The following is a 19,163-nucleotide window of genomic DNA, read 5'->3' on the forward strand; positions in this document are numbered from 1 at the left end:
GTGGATAGCTTCATTATCAGAGAGTTGCAGATGTTAAGTTTTCGATTGGGGCGAAAATTACAAGTATCACTTCATAAGTAATGCACAGAATGGGAGATCTGTGAAGTGGATGACGCAACATCAATGAAAATTACGTCAGTTACAGTTGAAGAATTCCGGAAGAAGCACGCGTGTTCGTTTTGCCCGTAGCATACTCTGTATTTAGGTACCGAGATCTAGAAATGGAGCCTACACGTGTCTCGGGTACTGTGACGATTGAAGACCAAAGATCGAATCTTTACGTGGCAAACACCCCCGCCACAAAAATCAGTGTTTTGAGTGAAGTTTATGATGAACTTACAGTGGACCGTAACTTGTTGGCCACTCATTTGCATGATGGTTCTGTCAGCAAGTTTGCAATGCGTTTCTACTTCTGTTTAGCAGTCAAGCAGTGAGGGATCCATCGCGCAGAAATTTTTCTCTTCTTCAAATTTTTTGTCAAAATATGGAATACTGAATTTGGTGAAATACCAGTAGCTTCCGAAAGTTCCTCAAAGGTCGCTCGACGATCTTCTTGAAAAGCATCCACCACAAGTTTCACACTTTGTTCATGTGTTGATGTTTACGGCCTTCCTAGTATCGCATCATCATCTAAGCTGACACGAAAATGAGTAGCTGAACGAGAAATTACTGTAAGCTCACCACAAACTTCGCTCCGCTGTGGATTTATGTGAGGTTTTGCCAAATTCGATCTTTGGTCTTCAATCGTCACAGTACACGAGACACGTGTAGACTTCAATTCTAGCTCTCGTTACTTAAACACAGAGTATGCTATGGACGAAACGAACACACGTGCTTCTTCCGCAATACTTCAACTGCAACTGACGTAATTTTCATTGGTGTTGCGTCATTCACTTCACAGTTCTGCCAATCTGTGCATTAATAATGAAATGACCCTCGTAATTATATCTCAGTTATGTTGTCATTCAAGTTAATCTTCTGTCTTGCAGTTGCCTGGACTTTGGAGCAGTCACATATACGTACATCAGTCAACATCTCATCATTATTCTGAGTCACACATATCAGGCAGAGATGGAGATTTCTCGGAGCTATGATTTTTTAACTAGGCCTATTCACAGTCGGAACCAGTGACAAATCTGTCACAGCGACAAAATTACAGGTCTTTAAATTACACCCTACCACTAGTGCATACGTTTATTAACACTGATAGGTGCTGGGAGCAAACTATAGGAGAGGAGCATTATGGTGGTGAAGTGTGATTTGAAAACTTGTGACTTTGTCACTATCACAGGTTTGTAGCTGGTTCCAACTGCGACTATAGTTCGGACGAGAAATCGCCATCCACCCGATATGTGATACAGCGATAATAGGGACTGATGCACGAATATGTGACCATACGTGACAGCTCCAGACAACTGCAATTCAGAATATTCTTATACTCACTTCAAGGACACGATAAGCGAGATCTAAAACGGTTAACGTCGGCAACTCTTTGATACTCAAGCTAGTCACCAGCATAGCTCAGTCGGCTAAGATGCTTGCCTGCCGATCAGGAGTTGAGCTCGCGCGGGTTCGATTCCCGCTTGGGTTGATTACCTGGTTGGATTTTTCTAGAGTGTGGAAGACGACTCCCACAATGAACGTACAGTAACGGCAACAAGTGAAGAAATCGTACATAAAATCCACGATAAGATGTTGAATGACCGTCGACTGAAAGTGCGGGAAATTAGCGAGGTTATGCGTATCTCAACTGACCGCGTGCATCTTAGCCAATGTTTTGGGCATGTGCAAGGTCTCCGCAAGGTTCCGCGTTTGTTAACACCGGAACAAAACACGACCGATGTCAAATTTTCGAGGGATTGTCTGGCTCGATTCGAGAAAAATACTCGTGATTTTATGAGGCTGTTTGTGACCACTGATGAGACCTGGATTCAGTAGTACATACCATATAGACAAAACAGCAGTTGAAACAATGGAAGCACAGTGATTCTCTGTCTCCAAAGATAGCAAAAGCTGTGCAACCGGTTGGAAGTATGGCGTCCGTGTTCTGGAATTCTAAGGAGATAATCATGATTGACTACCTAGCAAAGGCGAGAACAATAACCGGAGAATATGATTCATATCTCCTGCAGCAACTGAAAGGGAAGAGGCCGAGTATGGCTAAGAAGAAAGTCTTGTTTTATCACGACAATGCACCTGCTCACAGTCTGCAATCGGAGTTTCTGTACACGAACTATGATTCGAATTGTTGCCGCACCCTCCCTATTCACCAGATTTCGCACCCTGACTTCTTTTTTTCCCCAAAGCTCAAAACTCACATGACTGGAAAGAAATTTTCTTCAATTGAAGAGGTTTTTCGCAGCAGCAGAAGACTTCGTTTTTACAGACCTCTTGGAATCTATGTACAAGGAAGGTATAGCAGCATTTCACCACTGGTAGATCAAGTGTGTGGATCTCAGAGGGGATTATGTTGAGAAATGAAATTTGTTTCAAAATAATCCTAGTTTAATATTTTTGTCAAGCTTCGAAGTTTTCAAACAACCATCGTGACTAAGGGTTACAGTTAAGAAGAATGTTACCGTTTGTCCTGTCATAATTCCATTGTTACTTAATTAATAAATATCATAATTAATTTCGTGCAACGTAAAGCATTTTCACGGTGGTATATCATGAGCAATATCTAGAACGGACAGGAAATCTACAATTTAGGCGTGTTATTTCTACTCGTAGAGTAAAAACTTGGCGCCAATTACAAATAAAGAACGTATCTATTATTAAAAACTGGTTTGGTTACCTAAAGCCTCCGAGGAATCCGCAACAGCTAGGTATGTACGGAGTATAGCGCGGAGTACACACTTCAGATCTGCTGTTCAGTGAACATGTCAAAACAAAACAAAGCTAAAGGGTTGGAAATGAGTGCTCCAATAGAAGAATTTGGTAGCGAGACCTCCATTAGGAAAGAAGAAAACATATTCTGTTAGAAAGGAGGAGACATTTTTCTTTTGAAACACTTAAAATGTTTACAGTCACTCGTTGTAAATGTAAAGACTCGTAAAGCAAGTAGTCATTGTAAATAATTTTGTTTTTACTGTGATTTATTACATTATTGTAATTTCCACCATTTATTTATTTACTTATTTATTTATAGATGTGTACATGCATAGGCTATGTTCAGTTACAACCTTTGTAAAACTAATAGGCCTGTTCATAATTAATTTCTGTAATACATGGAGGCAAACACAACCCACAAACATTTCTAAATGAACAAAAGTTGAAACATCAGGGCCAAATATATTATTTTATACAGGATGTTTCTGTGATGATGATATAAAAACTTTCAGGATGATGGAGAAGGGGAAATGTATCAATTTGAGATCTGGAACCCTGTTCCGGAAATGCCTCTGTCGCAAGTTATAGGCCTGAGCCAAAATTACATTGGGATACGTATGAAAGTGGAATAAGAGAACTTACGACTCTCTCTCTCTGTACCTATATCATCATCGTCTTCATCTTAACTTATTGAACGATTAAATAAAACTTCAAAAACGAGGTAATGAAATAATGAAACACGAGTACATGAGTCTATGAAATTATAATATTATAGTCAGCGTGTAAAACATATTATTTAATGTACATGATATGCTCCCACCTACAATCTTTTAAATTATTTTGTAAAGTATCGAATCTCATGACATTAACTATTGTTTGTATTGATTTCATAATTTTCAGTTTTTCTATGGATTAATTTATCATTGTGGAAAATATCAAAATATTACCAATAGTCGCAGTAAAATGTACATTGGAGATTTATCCTTCGAAGAGGTGGACAAAATTCAAATATCTTGGAGCAACAGTAACAAATACAAATGGCACTCGGGAAGAAATTAAACGCAGAATAAATATGGGAAATGCCTCTTATTATTCGGTTGAGAAGCTTTTGTCATCTAGTCTGCTGTCAAAAAATTTGAAAGTTAGAATTATAAAACAGTTATATTACCGGTTGTTCTGTATGGTTGTGAAACTTGGACTGTCACTTTGAGAGAGGAACAGAGATTAAGGGTGCTTGAGAATAAGATCCTTAGGAAAATATTTGGGGCTAAAAGTGATGAAGTTACAGGAGAATGGAGAGAGTTACACGACGCAGAACTGCATGCATTATATTCTTCACCTGACATAATTAGGAACATTAAATCCGGACGTTTGAGATGGGCAGGGTATGTAGCACGTATGGGCGAATCCAGAAATGCATATAGAGTGTTAGTTGGGAGACCGGATGGAAAAAGACCTTTGGGGAGGCCGAGACATAGATGGGAGGATAATATTAAAATGGATTTGAGGAAGATGGGATATGATGATAGAGAGTGGATGAATCTTGCACAGGATAGGGACCGATGGCGGGCTTATGTGAGGGCGGCAATGAACCTTCGGGTTCCTTAAAAGCCATTTGTAAGTAAATAAGGCCCTAACATTAAAATCTATATAGGGTAAATTAGGGTCTGTTAGACAGTCGGGCATGTTGGACACTTTGTACATTAACGTGTTACCTCGCCACTTGTGGGCACCACATTCTGTTAGAAGTCAATGACGGAAGTAGCCACGAGTGGGGCTACTTTCGTCATTGACTTCTAGCAGAATGTGGTGCCCACAAGTGGCGAGGTAACACGTTAAAGTACAAAGTGTCGAACATGCCCAACTGTCCAACAGACTCTAATTTACCCTACTTTTTTTTTTTTTTAGAAAAGAGCCTTTCAAGAAGAAACTCCTACAAAAATATGTATTAAAAAAAATACATATGTAATTGGCAGAATATTCACAAAATCGAATACTTATTTTAACTCCATAAACGAAACTAACCTACTTTAACAATTTTAATGCCATGTTTCCTTTAATCAGTTTCAGAAGCTATACGAAATCCATCTTCTTGGTATTCTCTGTCCAGGAAATAAGATTATAAACAATCGTCGCTTTGGACACTTAAGGAACCACACTCAGATCTTACAAGCCAGTCTGTTTCTTCTAATCATCAAAGCCTACAATATAAGATTTTCATCATCTAGTTCCAAACTGTGCATGTGTTTTCTAAGAGTACGATATTCCATCATTAAATCCATCACATTCATCCTTTTCAGAGCATGGTCTACTTAGTGAAGTCGTTAAAATATCATTCAGTCGTCCCCCTACTCTGTCCAATGGACATAAGTTCATAAACAGATAATAACGAAATACAGTATATCCAGATTAAATTTAAGCCTGTTAATAAATAAAACCACATAGAGTATACATAAAGCATGGACGTATAAATCTAGAGGCGTACATTATTAACCTCTGCACTAGATGGAGTTAGCGGTCGTTGTGTGATGTGCTCATACTGTGCCCTGCTAGCAGATGAAGAGTCATGATCTGTTTTGGTTTGTTTCGCAGTGGCTCGGCCAGTCCCATGTACCCCGGAGAAGCGGTGCCCGTGGGCCCTGGCTTCGTGGGTCCGCGGTCCATAGAGGAGCAGACGGAGCCCGTGGATTTCTCGACGGCGAACGAGCCCGTCAACTTCAGCAGTGGAGTTCGTCCTGTACCTGGCTTCTCGACGGCGGCGGGGACCGCCGGTGCCTACAGCCGAGAGTCCACTCCTGACAGTGGCGGCTCCCACTACCTCGACACCTACCGGGACGCTAACGGTAAGACGATTCTGCCAACGAGGAATTTTACAACCACAGATCTTCGTAATCTGCTGTTTCTTTTTACTTTTTTATTTTGAAAATCACCCGCTTTCCTGCTCGGGATACACTGTAAACTATCGACGTTATGTGCATGAGTCATACTGAATGTTCTGTTTTCTATTTTGTCTGTCAGAGGCCTCTGCGATTGACATTTGCGGGCTTAATCAAGATTTTCCACAAACACCTGCTGTCTATGATTTTTAAATTAATTCAAGTTATCCGCGGTTATACAGGGTATTTCCGAGGTGGTGTTACAAACTTTCAGGAATGATGGCGAAGGGCACATGTATCAATTTGAGATCAGGAACCATGGTCCGGAAATGACTGAGTCGAAAGTTATAAGCAAAAATAGTTGTGTGGAAATGGAATTGTAATTTCGCACCACGTGCCCTCCTTCCTTTAACCTTTGGAACAGTCGTGGAAAGATGGTATGGGCGGATGTTTCCTACGTGGGTACTTGTCCCGATACAATTTGTGAGCTTGTCTACTGTTCCCATTGGCTCATCCGTATTCGAAAATCAGGTCTGCTTATTCCGCTCTCGTGTACTCCTCCATTTCACTAGGACTGATCGACTGGACACTGCAACTTGTACACATACATTGCTGTCTACAGATGTGCATGTCCGTTACACATTACGCTATCTGCATTGTTTTAGTGTAGTTTCCTGTCCCATCCCTCAGACAGAGCACTGAATGGAATACTGTAAGAAGACAACGTAAAGAACGTCAGATGAATACAGTATGTGTAAGATGTACAGATAAATACACATAAATAAGGTGTAGGCTGCAGAGGAATAAAATTATTTCATTTCCACAGAACAATTTTTGCTTGTAACTTTCGACTCGGTCATTTCCGGCCGAGGGTTCCTTATCTCAAATTGATACATGTGCCCTTCGCCATCATCCCTGAAAGTTTGTAACACCACCCCGGAAACACTCTGTATAATGACTAGGTGATAAATTCTGGTCGAAATAATTAAACTTTGTTTTCGTAATACAATAACACCTGGGCTGTACGTAACTGAAGGGGAATGACTTAAGTTACACACAGCTCGGAATTACGTATAAATTTAATAAGATTTGAATACAAGATAATTTTCGAATGACTAGGGATTCAGCTTAACAGGACACAGAGAGCTGAGAGGCACTTAAGGATTATTTTAACTTTCCAAATATGTTTTAATCAATAGAAAGTTCCTAGAATTTTAATGTTCTGTATGGTTGTGAAACTTGGACTCTCACTTTGAGAGAGAAACAGAGGTTTATTGTATGGACGAATCAAGAAATGCATATAGAGTATTAGTCGGGAAGCAGGAGGGAAAACTATCTTTGGAGAAGCCGAGACGTAGATGGGAGGATAATATTAAAATGGATTTGAGGGAAATGGAATATGATGATAGAGACTGGATTAATCTTGCACAGAATAGGGACCGATGGCGGACTTATGTGAGGGCGGCAATGAACCTACAGGTTCCTTAAAAGCCATTTGTAAGTAAGTAAGTGTTCTTGATTCCATAATATATTTGTGTTTGTAAATGTAAGTCCCTTTCTTTGAAAATATTTATAACAAAATATTTAAACTAAATTTAGCTATATATTATGTGCGCTGAAGATGATAAACATTACAAGTACAGCATACTATCTGAAGCCCCATCGCCGAAAACCAAATTCTGGGTGCGTCCCTAAACTGGGTTTCGTACCAGATTCTGCTATAAATTTCTAATTGATGTGAAATTATAATTGTTTTACGATTTCTACGTATTAAGATTTAAGACGTGTGGTAGCAGGGACACAAAAAATACAGAAAACGTTAATATTCGAAAAATCTGAAAATATATTTTATTTTATATGTAAATTGAAACATAATGAGATATATGATTGTACCACGTATATCGAATCAGTACTTCACTTAATACCATTTGAAAAAAATGACAGGAAGTCGATGATGATGATGATGATGATGTGCCCGTACAGACTTTACACCACGACAATTCTTTATAAGTACTGCAGCCTGTGTACGCGAGATGGAAGCGAGTTTGACTAACATCGTTCAAAAAGCTTATAATATACGAGACCCTTTATTAATAACTGACAAATTTATATGATCTAGAGTGGATTCGAGGCCAGTCCGTAGTTTTCACACAGTATCAAAGCTGTGTCTCAACTTTGAACACATCCCGTCCTGCGATGTAAAAGGTAGAGAGAGATACGTGAAGCAGTTCAACATTGAATACTGTAGTCCCTAATATATGGGTCATATTACATGCGTATTTGTGTGATATGATAATGTTGCCACAAATGCAAAAGACTTCGACGCTTTTGTCTAGGTTTACACAGAACAGACATTACGTGGTACACAAAGCAAACAAATGGATTCGACAATAAATCACTTATCATATACATCAGTAGGCGTTTTCATATATTCTTCTCTCTGTGCATTCGAGGCGCCGATGGCTGAATGATTGTATGGAAATGTGCTTATCGTTTCTCCATACTGAATGGATACGAATTATGCAAGCAAAGCAAATGGATACATTACAGGAAATTCCAACCGCAAAATGATGACTAAAACACCACTTAATATTATTATTATTATTATTATTATTATTATTATTATTATTGTTATTATTATTATTATTATTATTATTATTATCACCAACGTAATGTTATCACAATCGCAAAATAGTCTGCAAACAATTGCATGAAGATTGGTGTTTCCAAGAACAATGTCATAACTATGTCGAGAAAAACTAATTTCCTTAAATAAAACTGTAACTTAAGGTGGTAGGTATGTATATATTTAGCTTATACAGATTTATTAAAATTCAAAATTAAATTCTACATATCCTGAATTAATTTTGTGCTGGAATTTGGTATAGTGATTAGACAATACTTGTAGATTAATAAACAATTTGTATGCCATCCAGGTTGTTACTACGTCCGATATCGTGGAGAATCGCCTTATTATAGCACGCGTACCAATAAAAGCAATGACGTGTTCGCTATGACGCAATACCGGAACGCTTGCTATCTTGCTTACTGCTTGTACGGGCGACGTAACAAGAAATGAAATACAGGACAGAAGAGAACGTAACGTATCTTTTATTTCCAATCTTTAACAATTTTGTATTACTTTTGTAACATCACATACAGTAAAACAGTTCTGTGGTTCAGAGAAACTATATTAACAAAATAAAGGAACATTTGTAACATAACCTGCAAGGTCATACATTTCTCTTTATTTAGTTTCAGTGCCAGGCGCAATTAATCGATACGAACATACGTATGAAGATTTTGTCAGTTATGGATCTCTATTTAATAACTTATTTCCTACAATTCATTATGCTAATGTAAGATGCCATAAAGTATTATATCCAACTCGTGAATATTCTTATTATGACACTCGTGAAAATTGTCGCACACACTATCGTTCGTACGACAAACATTCACTCATGCCATAATCACCAAGATTATCCAATTTTTGCATAAATAACTATTATAATCGGAAAACCTTTTATTGCTAAGGGTAATATATACTTTAAATTTGGTGGATGCAATTTATGTAAGGAAAATTAGTTTCCCTGATATCTTGTACAATTTTGAAATCTTTTTATGCTTTCTTCTCAATTTTATCCATAATGAGATTATTAGCAAACCCTTCCTTTAGTATATTTTATCATTTAAAGTTCTTTTTTCATTAATAATATTTTATGTAAAAATATTAACATTTACAATGCAATGCAAGAAATCACAAAAATATTTCTTATTATTTTATATATTACTCAAATGATAAAAGCAGGATTTTTAACACACTTATTATGAATAAAATAGAGAAGACAGCATTAAAAACGTCCAACATTTTACAAATAACAGGGAAACCAATTTCCCTGCACATATTGCATCCCACAAATATAAAAATATAGTTATAATTATTATCGTCGAGAAGTTCTGTCATGCGGGATCAGTCTTATATAATAACTTATCTTGATTTTCAGAGTATATTTGTAATTTCAATAATCCGTATGACCGGAAATAATACTCGGTGATAAACACCTTCTCCTCTGTTGTGAGAACCATAATTGCAGCACTAACCCCAACACTGAATATACAATATGCCAAACCATCGCATATAAAATATATAAATACTTGGTTTCTGGGGAAACATGGACAGCATATGGGTGATAATTTCAGTGTTGTTTGTTTTGCAGCATACTGTACTATAGTATGTAGGCCTATTAGCTACTACACAGTGTCTTTATTCTTTAGTCTCTTTGGAAGTTGATTTATTATAGATAGGATTTAAACACTGTATCGTACATTTCTTCTAAATAGTACAGAGTGTAATACGACATTATTTTTCGAGACTTAAGAATAATTCAAAGTTTAGGCCCTATATAATTAGTTGAAGTGTATAAAACGAATAAAATCAGTTGTATTGCAAATTGAATTAATCAAATGTGTAGTCAACGTTAAGATAGGAACGCGGTACTATCACCTGTCCTGGATTCCTGATGAGAGAATCTGACAACCCTGACTACTACTACTACTACTACTACTGCTACTGCTACTGCTGCTGCTACTACTACTACTACTACTAATTATTACTACTACCACTACTACTACTACCATCACCACCATCACTGCTACTACTACGACCACCACCACCACTACTACTACTACTACTCCTACTACTACTACCACTGTTACTACTACTACTACTACTACCACCACTATTATTACTATTAGGCCTACTATTACCACCACTACTGCTACTACTACTATTACCACCACTACTACTACTACTATTACTATTACCACTACCACCACCACTACTACTACTACTACTACTACGACCACCACCACTACTATTACTATTACGCCTACTATTACCACCACCACCACCACCACCACTACTATTACTATTACGCCTACTATTACCACCACCACCACCACCACCACCACCACTACTACTACTACTACTACTGCTGCTGCTGCTACTACTACTACTAGTAGTACTGCTGCTGCTATTACTACTACTAGTATTACTACCGCTACTACTACTACCATCACCACCATCACTACTACTACTACGGCCACCACCACTACTACTACTACTACCACTACTACGGCCACCACCACTACTAATACTACTACCACTACCACTTACTACTACTACTACCACCACCACTATTATTACTATTAGGCCTACTATTACCACCACTACTACTACTATTACCACCACTACTAGTACTACTATTACTATTACCACCACCACCACCACTACTATTACTATTACGCCTACTATTACCACCACCACTACTACTACTACTACTACTACTAATACTACTACTACTACTAGTACTAGTACTAGTACTACGACTAGTACTAGTACTAGTACTACGACTACCAAAATTCTTGGATTACCTTTTGCAGTCTCCAGATATTTCATATTTCGTCGCTTTGTACCTGTTTCTCATGCTAATATTTCAGTACTGTTAACCTTCACTGAAAATTCCCAATGGAAAAAAAAAAAAAACTTAAAATCTTCACTTCCCTTATCAAAAATTTAGATCTCTTACGAAGGATTTGTAGTTGTACATGATATCATTTGAGCCAAGTAGAGGAAAATATGGTGTTGTTGATTAAAAATTGTTGCTGGGAACTAAATTTAATAAACATGTCTTCTATGAATGTTTTGTCTCTTTCGGAGAATTAGTTAGCATGATATTTGAAGGGTTCAGAGCCATAGTGGACCAAGCGCCATTTATTAAAAACGGAGAAAGCAAGAGTTAAAGTTAAGTGAATACCATAGTTTAATGAAGATTGACATATCATTTAGTTTTAATGTGCATACTTTATATTACTTGCTATATGTTTCCATTGAATTATGGTAATAACTTAATTTTAATCCTTGTTTTCTACGGTTTTAGTAAATGGCGCTTGACCCACTATGCACTATGGTTCTGAACCCTTCATTTGAGTCATTGTTCTCTACGTTACCATATTTGTATTATGCAGGATATTATTTTCTGTAATTCTAGTATTATCTCTCCATTTAATTCGATGAGAGAGGCATTAAAGAAAAATTAAGTTTAATTAGTTCGGTTAATTCCGTAGAAAGGCCAAAAGTGAACAAATGAATAACTTACGTAAATAAGTAATGGAAAATTTATGTAATACTAAGCGATTAAAAATTTGTAAATTCAATTGCCTTTGCATACAATAAAAGTTCAGAATGAGATGTTTTATAAAATCCCTTGCATAATGTTTTTCTTGTACCAGACGAGTGACTTGTTGACCGGGACGAGCAGGATGTTCGCAGACTACGCCGGAGTAACTCGGAGCGAGGTCGTAAACTTTATAATGACGTCGATAGGACCGCGATTCATAAAGTATGAATATTAGCCCATAAAGTCCGTAGTAATATTGCCCTGTGATAGACCTACTACCACTACTGCTCCAACCAGACCATAAATATGCATCCATAAACATCGATTGCTACAATCCTCCCATTTTAAAGCAATAAACCAGTGTGCAACTGCCCTCTGTTATTTTATTTTAACGATGTTTGCGTTGTCTCTGTGATCTTAACTGCAGCTCCAGCCATTTCTCAATATTATGTAATAATTCATCAAATAAAGTCATTACCTAAGCGTTTGAAGCTACCACTGTGTGTAGTTGTGTAATGTAGCTGTTTGAATATACTGTATTAGCTCTTCAATGAAAATAAGCGCCTGTAAGTTCGAAATTCCTTAGTAAAAACTCTCTTCGGAGTATGTAGTGAACCCGTGCGTCACATATATAAACATACGCAATTTTAGGTTTGTTACAGCACGGTTCATAATCGATTCTGAACTGCCTGCTCATGCGCAATAGCTCAACGTGCGTTTCAACAAGACTTGAACTGATTCTCAACCGATTCTGAACTCCCAGTTTCCTGTTCCAACGTGCTTTGGAACTCATTCGGAACGAGTGAAATTAGTTCTCGATTAAGGGGGGGAGATACAGGCCTGAGCACTAAAAATTATGTAAATTCAATTTTTTTTTCTCAGCAACTAATGACTCTTTCACCTTGCAATTTGACATGCTCAGTATTCAATGTTTCTGTAATTATAGACTATTTTCAGATTTACTAAAAGTTTCACCACTATGAGTAATTATCAAAACAAAAAGTGGCTGTTTTTGTGCACTGATGTACCGTTTTTATGATAATGTCCACAAATATTAATATTTCTGGGCCGTTATTCTATTTATTCCAAAATTTCAAATGAACAATGTGAATTACAACCTTTAAACGTCTACAATAGAAGATTCTTTTTTTTTTATTTTCTTATGAGAAGTTAAATTTTTAATATTTTAGGTAAAAAAGAAATTTAAAAGTAAACTGTAAATGTTACAGCAATAATTGTAGTTCATCCTCTTCACAAGTATGAAAGACACAGCATGCAAAACTTTACTGCGGTATCTTAAAAACTGACCGAGTTATCACAAAAACGGTTTTGAAAAATACAAGTTACGGGAAATGAGCGTTAAATATACCTTATGCTAAATAAGCGCACGCTCGCATGTTTATGGTCATATCAATCAAAATATTGTATATATCGTAAAAATTCCTTCACTGACATAGAGATAAATGTCCAATCTTTATACAAAAAAATTGAAAACTGACTTTTCTGATCCTCAAACCTGTATATCCCCCCTTAAGAACAGGATCTGGAAATTCTGAACTCGTGACGCATGCGTAGATGGCTTAATCTGAGGTTGAGGGTAAAAAGCTTTGAGACTGGGCAGCTTAAAATTAAAAAACAGTCGATCATGAGTGATTTGGGAGGTGATAGTGATATATTTTATGACGAATTAAGTTCGGAAGTTGAATATAATTTTAATAAGAGAAGAAACTCTGAAGGTCGGAAAGAACAGTTCAAGAAACGTTCTAAAATCGTAAAATCTAAAACTAGTTCTGAGACATACTCAACTAGCGCATGCGTCGGAAGATGTTCGGTATTCCTAACGCGTTTTGAATTGCTTGCTGGAACAAACCTTATAATTAACTACCGTATACAATATAATGTACTCTCTGAGTGGTTATGTCGCAAGGTCGTCGAAAAGAGAGAAATCACGTGACATATATTTACTTAACAGAGCCCATTTCTTTAAATTATTTTAAACAGTTGCATAATATTACGTAGACTTCCAATTTCGTACACCAAAAATATTTTCAGGAAAGAGCCCAACAGTCCAGCTACTAGCCTTTACGGAGGGTTCAGCATAAACGGGTGGGGGAAACCGGGATGTACGCGTTGTTCCTCGCTGCCAGACTTCTCCCTGTCGGCCGGCAAAAATGCATCACTGCTGGACAAAAAAGTGAAGGAATTTACGTTACGTTTAGATAATCCTTCCATACCAGTTCAAGTTGCACGACTGTAAGCAATGATATTGACATGGTCTGTGGCGGTTTGTTAAACGAAAATGGCCCCAACAACCCCCACACTATACATTCCAGTTGATGATACTGTACATAGGACGTCGCTTGGTCTATAAAAAGACATTTTCCATAATGGAATTGAGAAATGCTGATGTAAGTCCTATTCATCGACAGTTGACGTCACCAAACATGGCCTTAGTGCAGAACCCATTGTTTGTATTAAGACGCACAAGCCTGGTTCACAGTACGACGTATGAATTTTTACAAATAAATATAATCTTAATGATAATTGGATCCATGTTCATATGATTTTCTTGCTCAAAATGACCTCTATAACATTGCTTATAGTCGATGTTACTCAACAAACCAATGAAGGACATTTGTTGGTATTTGCTATACATGATTCCCAAACAACACTTCTTCAGTGTCTCTCGTTTTCCTGGAATACGCATTTCAGAATTCAACTGAAAATGCTACTTTTCTCAAAAACCGTTCACAGAAGACCACAGTGATATTAGACTCACTATCCTGATTCATCTCTCAAAAGGACTGTAATAACATAGTCCCCTTCAACCTTGTTGTTGCTCAGTAGGAAAAGTTAATTAAAAATATTCTTATATTCAAACATTTACTTGCATAAATGAAAAGGGCCCTATTTAGTCACCTTCTATCAGGTATATATTTTATTCTTTAATTCATTCATTTATTCATTTAGTGTTCTACCCAAGAGCAGGTCTTTCACTGCAAACCCATCTTTCTCCAATCTTTCTTATTTTCTGCCTTCCTTTTCGTTTCCTCATATGATCCATATATCTTAATGCCGTCTATGATCTGATATCTTCTTCTACCCCGAACTCGTCACCTGTTTACCATTTCTTCTAGTGAATCCTTCAGTAAGCAGTTTCTTCTCAGCCAGTAACCCAACCAGTTCCTTTTCCTCTTTCTGATCAGTTTCAGTATCATTCTTTCTTCCCCCACTCTTTCCAATACAGCTTCATTTCTTATTCTGTCTGTCCACTTCACACGTTCCATTCTTCTCCATATCCACATTTCAAATGGTTCTATTCGCTTCTCTTTACTTCGTCGTAATGCCCATGTTTCTGGTTCATACAATGCCACACTCCATACAAAGCACTTCACTAGTCTCTTCCTTAGTTCTATTTCCAGTGGTCCGCAGAAAATGTTCTTTTTTATTAAATAATTCTCTAATAAATAAATAAATATTAAATTTTCCTAAGATATGATGAACATTGAAGTGCCCACCGCTGTAGAGTAACGGTTAGCATTTCTTGAAACGAGCGGGACCCGCGGGATTCAGATCCTGGTTGGGACAAGTTACCTGATTGAGATTTTTTCGGGAGTTTTCCCTAAACCCATTAAGAGCAAATGCTAGGTAATTTTCGGCGCTGGACCCTCTACTCACTTCGTTGGCATTATCATTTTCATCTCACTTAGACGCTAGGTAACCATAGCAGTTGATAAAACTTCGTAAAGTAGACCAATAAAAATATTGAAGTGGCGAAATAAATAATTATTTAATATTTGCAAGACTCCTTTCCTTTCCAGTTAGTTAATCTCATTCTCAAATGTTTTGTTTCACAACAAAGACTAGGCGGCTTTGGATAGGCCAGGGGAGCGAATTCAAACTCTAAACGGGGACGCTTAATATTCATCCGTAACGGCATCAACCCTGCGCGGTATTCGGCGGGGAATAAAGAAGTTGAGAAGTCATATTGCTCCCGTTAGAGAGTAGTATCCGCTCTTCGTGCTCAGACCTGGCATAGGCTATAAAAATGACGTCATGATAGACGCTGCTTTGATGGGGAAATGTAAATTCGTCCGAAACTGGCAAACACATCGCATTTCAAAGGTGTGACATTTTAATCGAACGTGTAAACTCGTCCGCCTAGCGTTTATTTCTATACATTGGTAACATGTAAACTCGTCCGCCAAGCGTTCATTTATTGACATTGGCAACATAGGAGCCATTTCAGAAATTATAGTCATTTAGATGACTGTAATTGTAGCAGATTTTGAAATAGCAATATACTCTGCAATTAAGTTCGTATGGCATCATACTGAACTCATAGGTTGTACATTTCATATTTCACAAGCCTGGTGGCGAAATATTCAACATCTTCGATTAATTGTGGAATACAATAATAAAACTGATATAGGGAAATAGTTAGGATATTGCTTTGGCCTTGTCTACTTGGAAAAATGAATTATTATTCAACACATAATTATTAATGAAATAAACTTTATTATTTCATTAATAGTAGTTATATCACTAATAACATTATACTAATATCTACGAATTTGTTATGCAAGCTGTCGACCTGGTTGGCAAGTTGGTATAGCGCTGGCCTTCTATGCCCAAGGTTGCGGGTTCGATCCCGGGCCAGGTCGATGGCATTTAAGTGTGCTTAAATGCGACAGGCTCATGTCAGTAGATTTACTGGCATGTAAAAGAACTCCTGCAGGACAAAATTCCGGCACATCCGGCGACTCTGATATAACCTCTGCAGTTGCGAGCGTCGTTAAATAAAACATAACATTTAACATTTGTTATGCAAACTTCATAATTTTATATGCTGAACCAAAATGAAAGCTCCGGTTTCAGGTTCAATAATTTTGGCTGGTCTGAGGATGTGGGCGAAGGTTTTGGGATTGAGCTGTCATCAATACGACCAGAAGATGAACGGCTAGTAAAATTTTCTGACTATTTGGTTGATAATTACACGTCAAAAGATACTACATTCCCTCCTTACATATAGGCTAGCGTTTGCCACACAACTAACGCATGTGAATCTTTTCATGCAAATTTCAACAAGAATTTTAATACTGCTCATCCAAACATTTACGATTTTATCAATGTTTTAAAAGAATTTCACACAGAAACGTACATCAGGCTACAAAATATAAATAGGGCCTACACAGAGAATAATAAAACGAGCTACCAGGAATAATCTTCTGCGTATATACAAAGCCCTAGAAAATGATAAAGCAGGGAATTTGTCCATGATAGATTTTATTAAAATTACTTCTTATCATTTTAATCCAAGATAAGTTTGTCCAGTCGACCTGGGTGGCGCAGATGGTTAAGACTCCTAGCCTCTGTACTCGAGGTTATTTTAATATTTGTCCATGGTAGATTTCGGAATTTATTACACTGCAAATATTTAAATGACAAAATTACACACAAACTATGTATATAAAAAGCATTCTTTATGTTTCTAAAATCATTTGCTTAAAACAAATTGAAAGAATCAAAAGACACATAGAACGAGAATTTTATATTTTGGGCATTTAATACACTACACATATTTAAACGACAATTTGACACACAAACTAAATAAAAAGCATTCTTTATGTTCCTAAAAACTTTTGCTTAAAACAAATTGAAAGAAACAAACGACACATACCCGTAGAACAAGAATTTTATTTCGGGCATTTAATACACTACAAATATTTAAACGACAAGATGATACACAAACTAAATAAAACGGATTCTTTGTGTTCCTGAAAACATTTTCTTAAATCAAATTGTAAGAATCGAAAGACACATAGAACGAAAATTTTATATTTTGGGCATTTAATACACTACACAATTTTAAATGACAAAATGATACACAAACTAAATAAAAAGCATTCTTTGTGTTCCTAATAACTTTTGCTTAAGACAAATTGAAAGAATCAAAACTAAAAAAAAAAATCAGAATTTAATATTTAGGGCGCGAAAATGTTTCCAATCAAGAATATATGTGAAGTAGCTTTTATTAAAAGTAGGCTACTTCTTTTCATGACAAACATTTTTAACCATGCCACTTGCCACTCCTAAACCTGGATAAAATGAGAAGGAAAATATTCTCTTTAGCATTCGGACGAGTTTACTTTTCCATGAAACTGATATTAAGTAGGTATGCGGACGGGTTTACACTTCCATGATACCGATATTTGAGCCGTTCAGAGCAAAAGTGGTGTAAGTCAAAAATGGGTAATGAGGGTTAAATTGAACATTCTGTAAAATACAGCGCAAAGTAGCAATTAATATTCAATTTATTTAAACTATTAGTAGTCAGTGAATAGCAAGAAGGACATATTAATTGCTACTTTGCGCTATATTTTACAGAATTGTTACTTTAAACCTCATTACTCAATTTTGACTTACACCACTGTTGCTCTGAACGGCTCATTTAGTAGGAATGGGGACGAGTCTGCATGTCAAATTATAGGTAATTATTTCCATCGGACGAATTTACAGTTTCCCGCTTGGGTAGGGCGAGTCTACTGCACACACTGCATGTTGGGTCAGGTGAGCAAGAGGATTCGGAACTGGTTAGAGTGCTCGAGTCTTCCTAAGCATAAGCGAATCTTGACAGACTATGACTGCTGTTTTGTACGGCCGTAATAGTGATGTCCCTCCCGGTAAATACCTTCACACTGCAATATAACAACGCAGTTGATACAGTGTCGTTAAATGACAAATTTAAAATAAAAGAAACCCATTCGATTGACTTGTACCGGCCGTGTCCATCGATATAGATTCACTGCGTATAATTTGGCTATTTGTTAATAATTGGATGCTGTTTGAATTGATGGGAAACAAGAATGTAAAGTAGTCTAATGCAGTGAATAGCAGCATATCCTTTTCCTTGTTAGAGAAGAGAATTATCCCCACTTTAGGGAATGTAATTAGTAAGACTGAGTGCATGGGACAACAAGAGAAGGGGCCCGATGCTAGAGGAGGAGGAGAATTTCTGATTGCTGTTGAAAAAATCTCGAGTACTTGGTCCTATACTCGGGTACTCTCGAACAAGGAACATTGTCATGTAATCCGTGTAGTAAGTTATGTAAAAATGTTTGAATTTTAAAGAAACTGCATGTACTATCAATGAGTTATAACCCGTGTTTTGCGTTCATTCCATTCTGCTAACAGCCTCTTAGGGTATCATTCCTGCGGAATAATTGCTATCCAGCAACTGCAACTCGTTCATTTCGCCATCAAATTAGTCGGCAATGTG

At 37.0% G+C, this 19,163-nt stretch overlaps 1 protein-coding gene across 3 annotated transcripts in view; it reads left to right on the top strand.

Moving 5' to 3' along the window:
• The window catches only part of LOC138715199 (platelet binding protein GspB), a 1,124,434-nt gene that overhangs the window by 972,500 nt on the left and 132,771 nt on the right, over positions 1 to 19,163 (top strand). For all 3 annotated transcript variants that reach the window (XM_069847835.1, XM_069847836.1, XM_069847837.1), the window contains one exon: positions 5,422 to 5,672. In XM_069847835.1, coding sequence (XP_069703936.1) covers positions 5,422 to 5,672 — 251 coding nt within the window. The remainder of the gene's footprint in view (positions 1 to 5,421; positions 5,673 to 19,163) is intronic.

Source organism: Periplaneta americana, chromosome 15 (genome assembly GCF_040183065.1).
Source record: "Periplaneta americana isolate PAMFEO1 chromosome 15, P.americana_PAMFEO1_priV1, whole genome shotgun sequence".
Lineage (NCBI taxonomy): Eukaryota > Metazoa > Arthropoda > Insecta > Blattodea > Blattidae > Periplaneta > Periplaneta americana.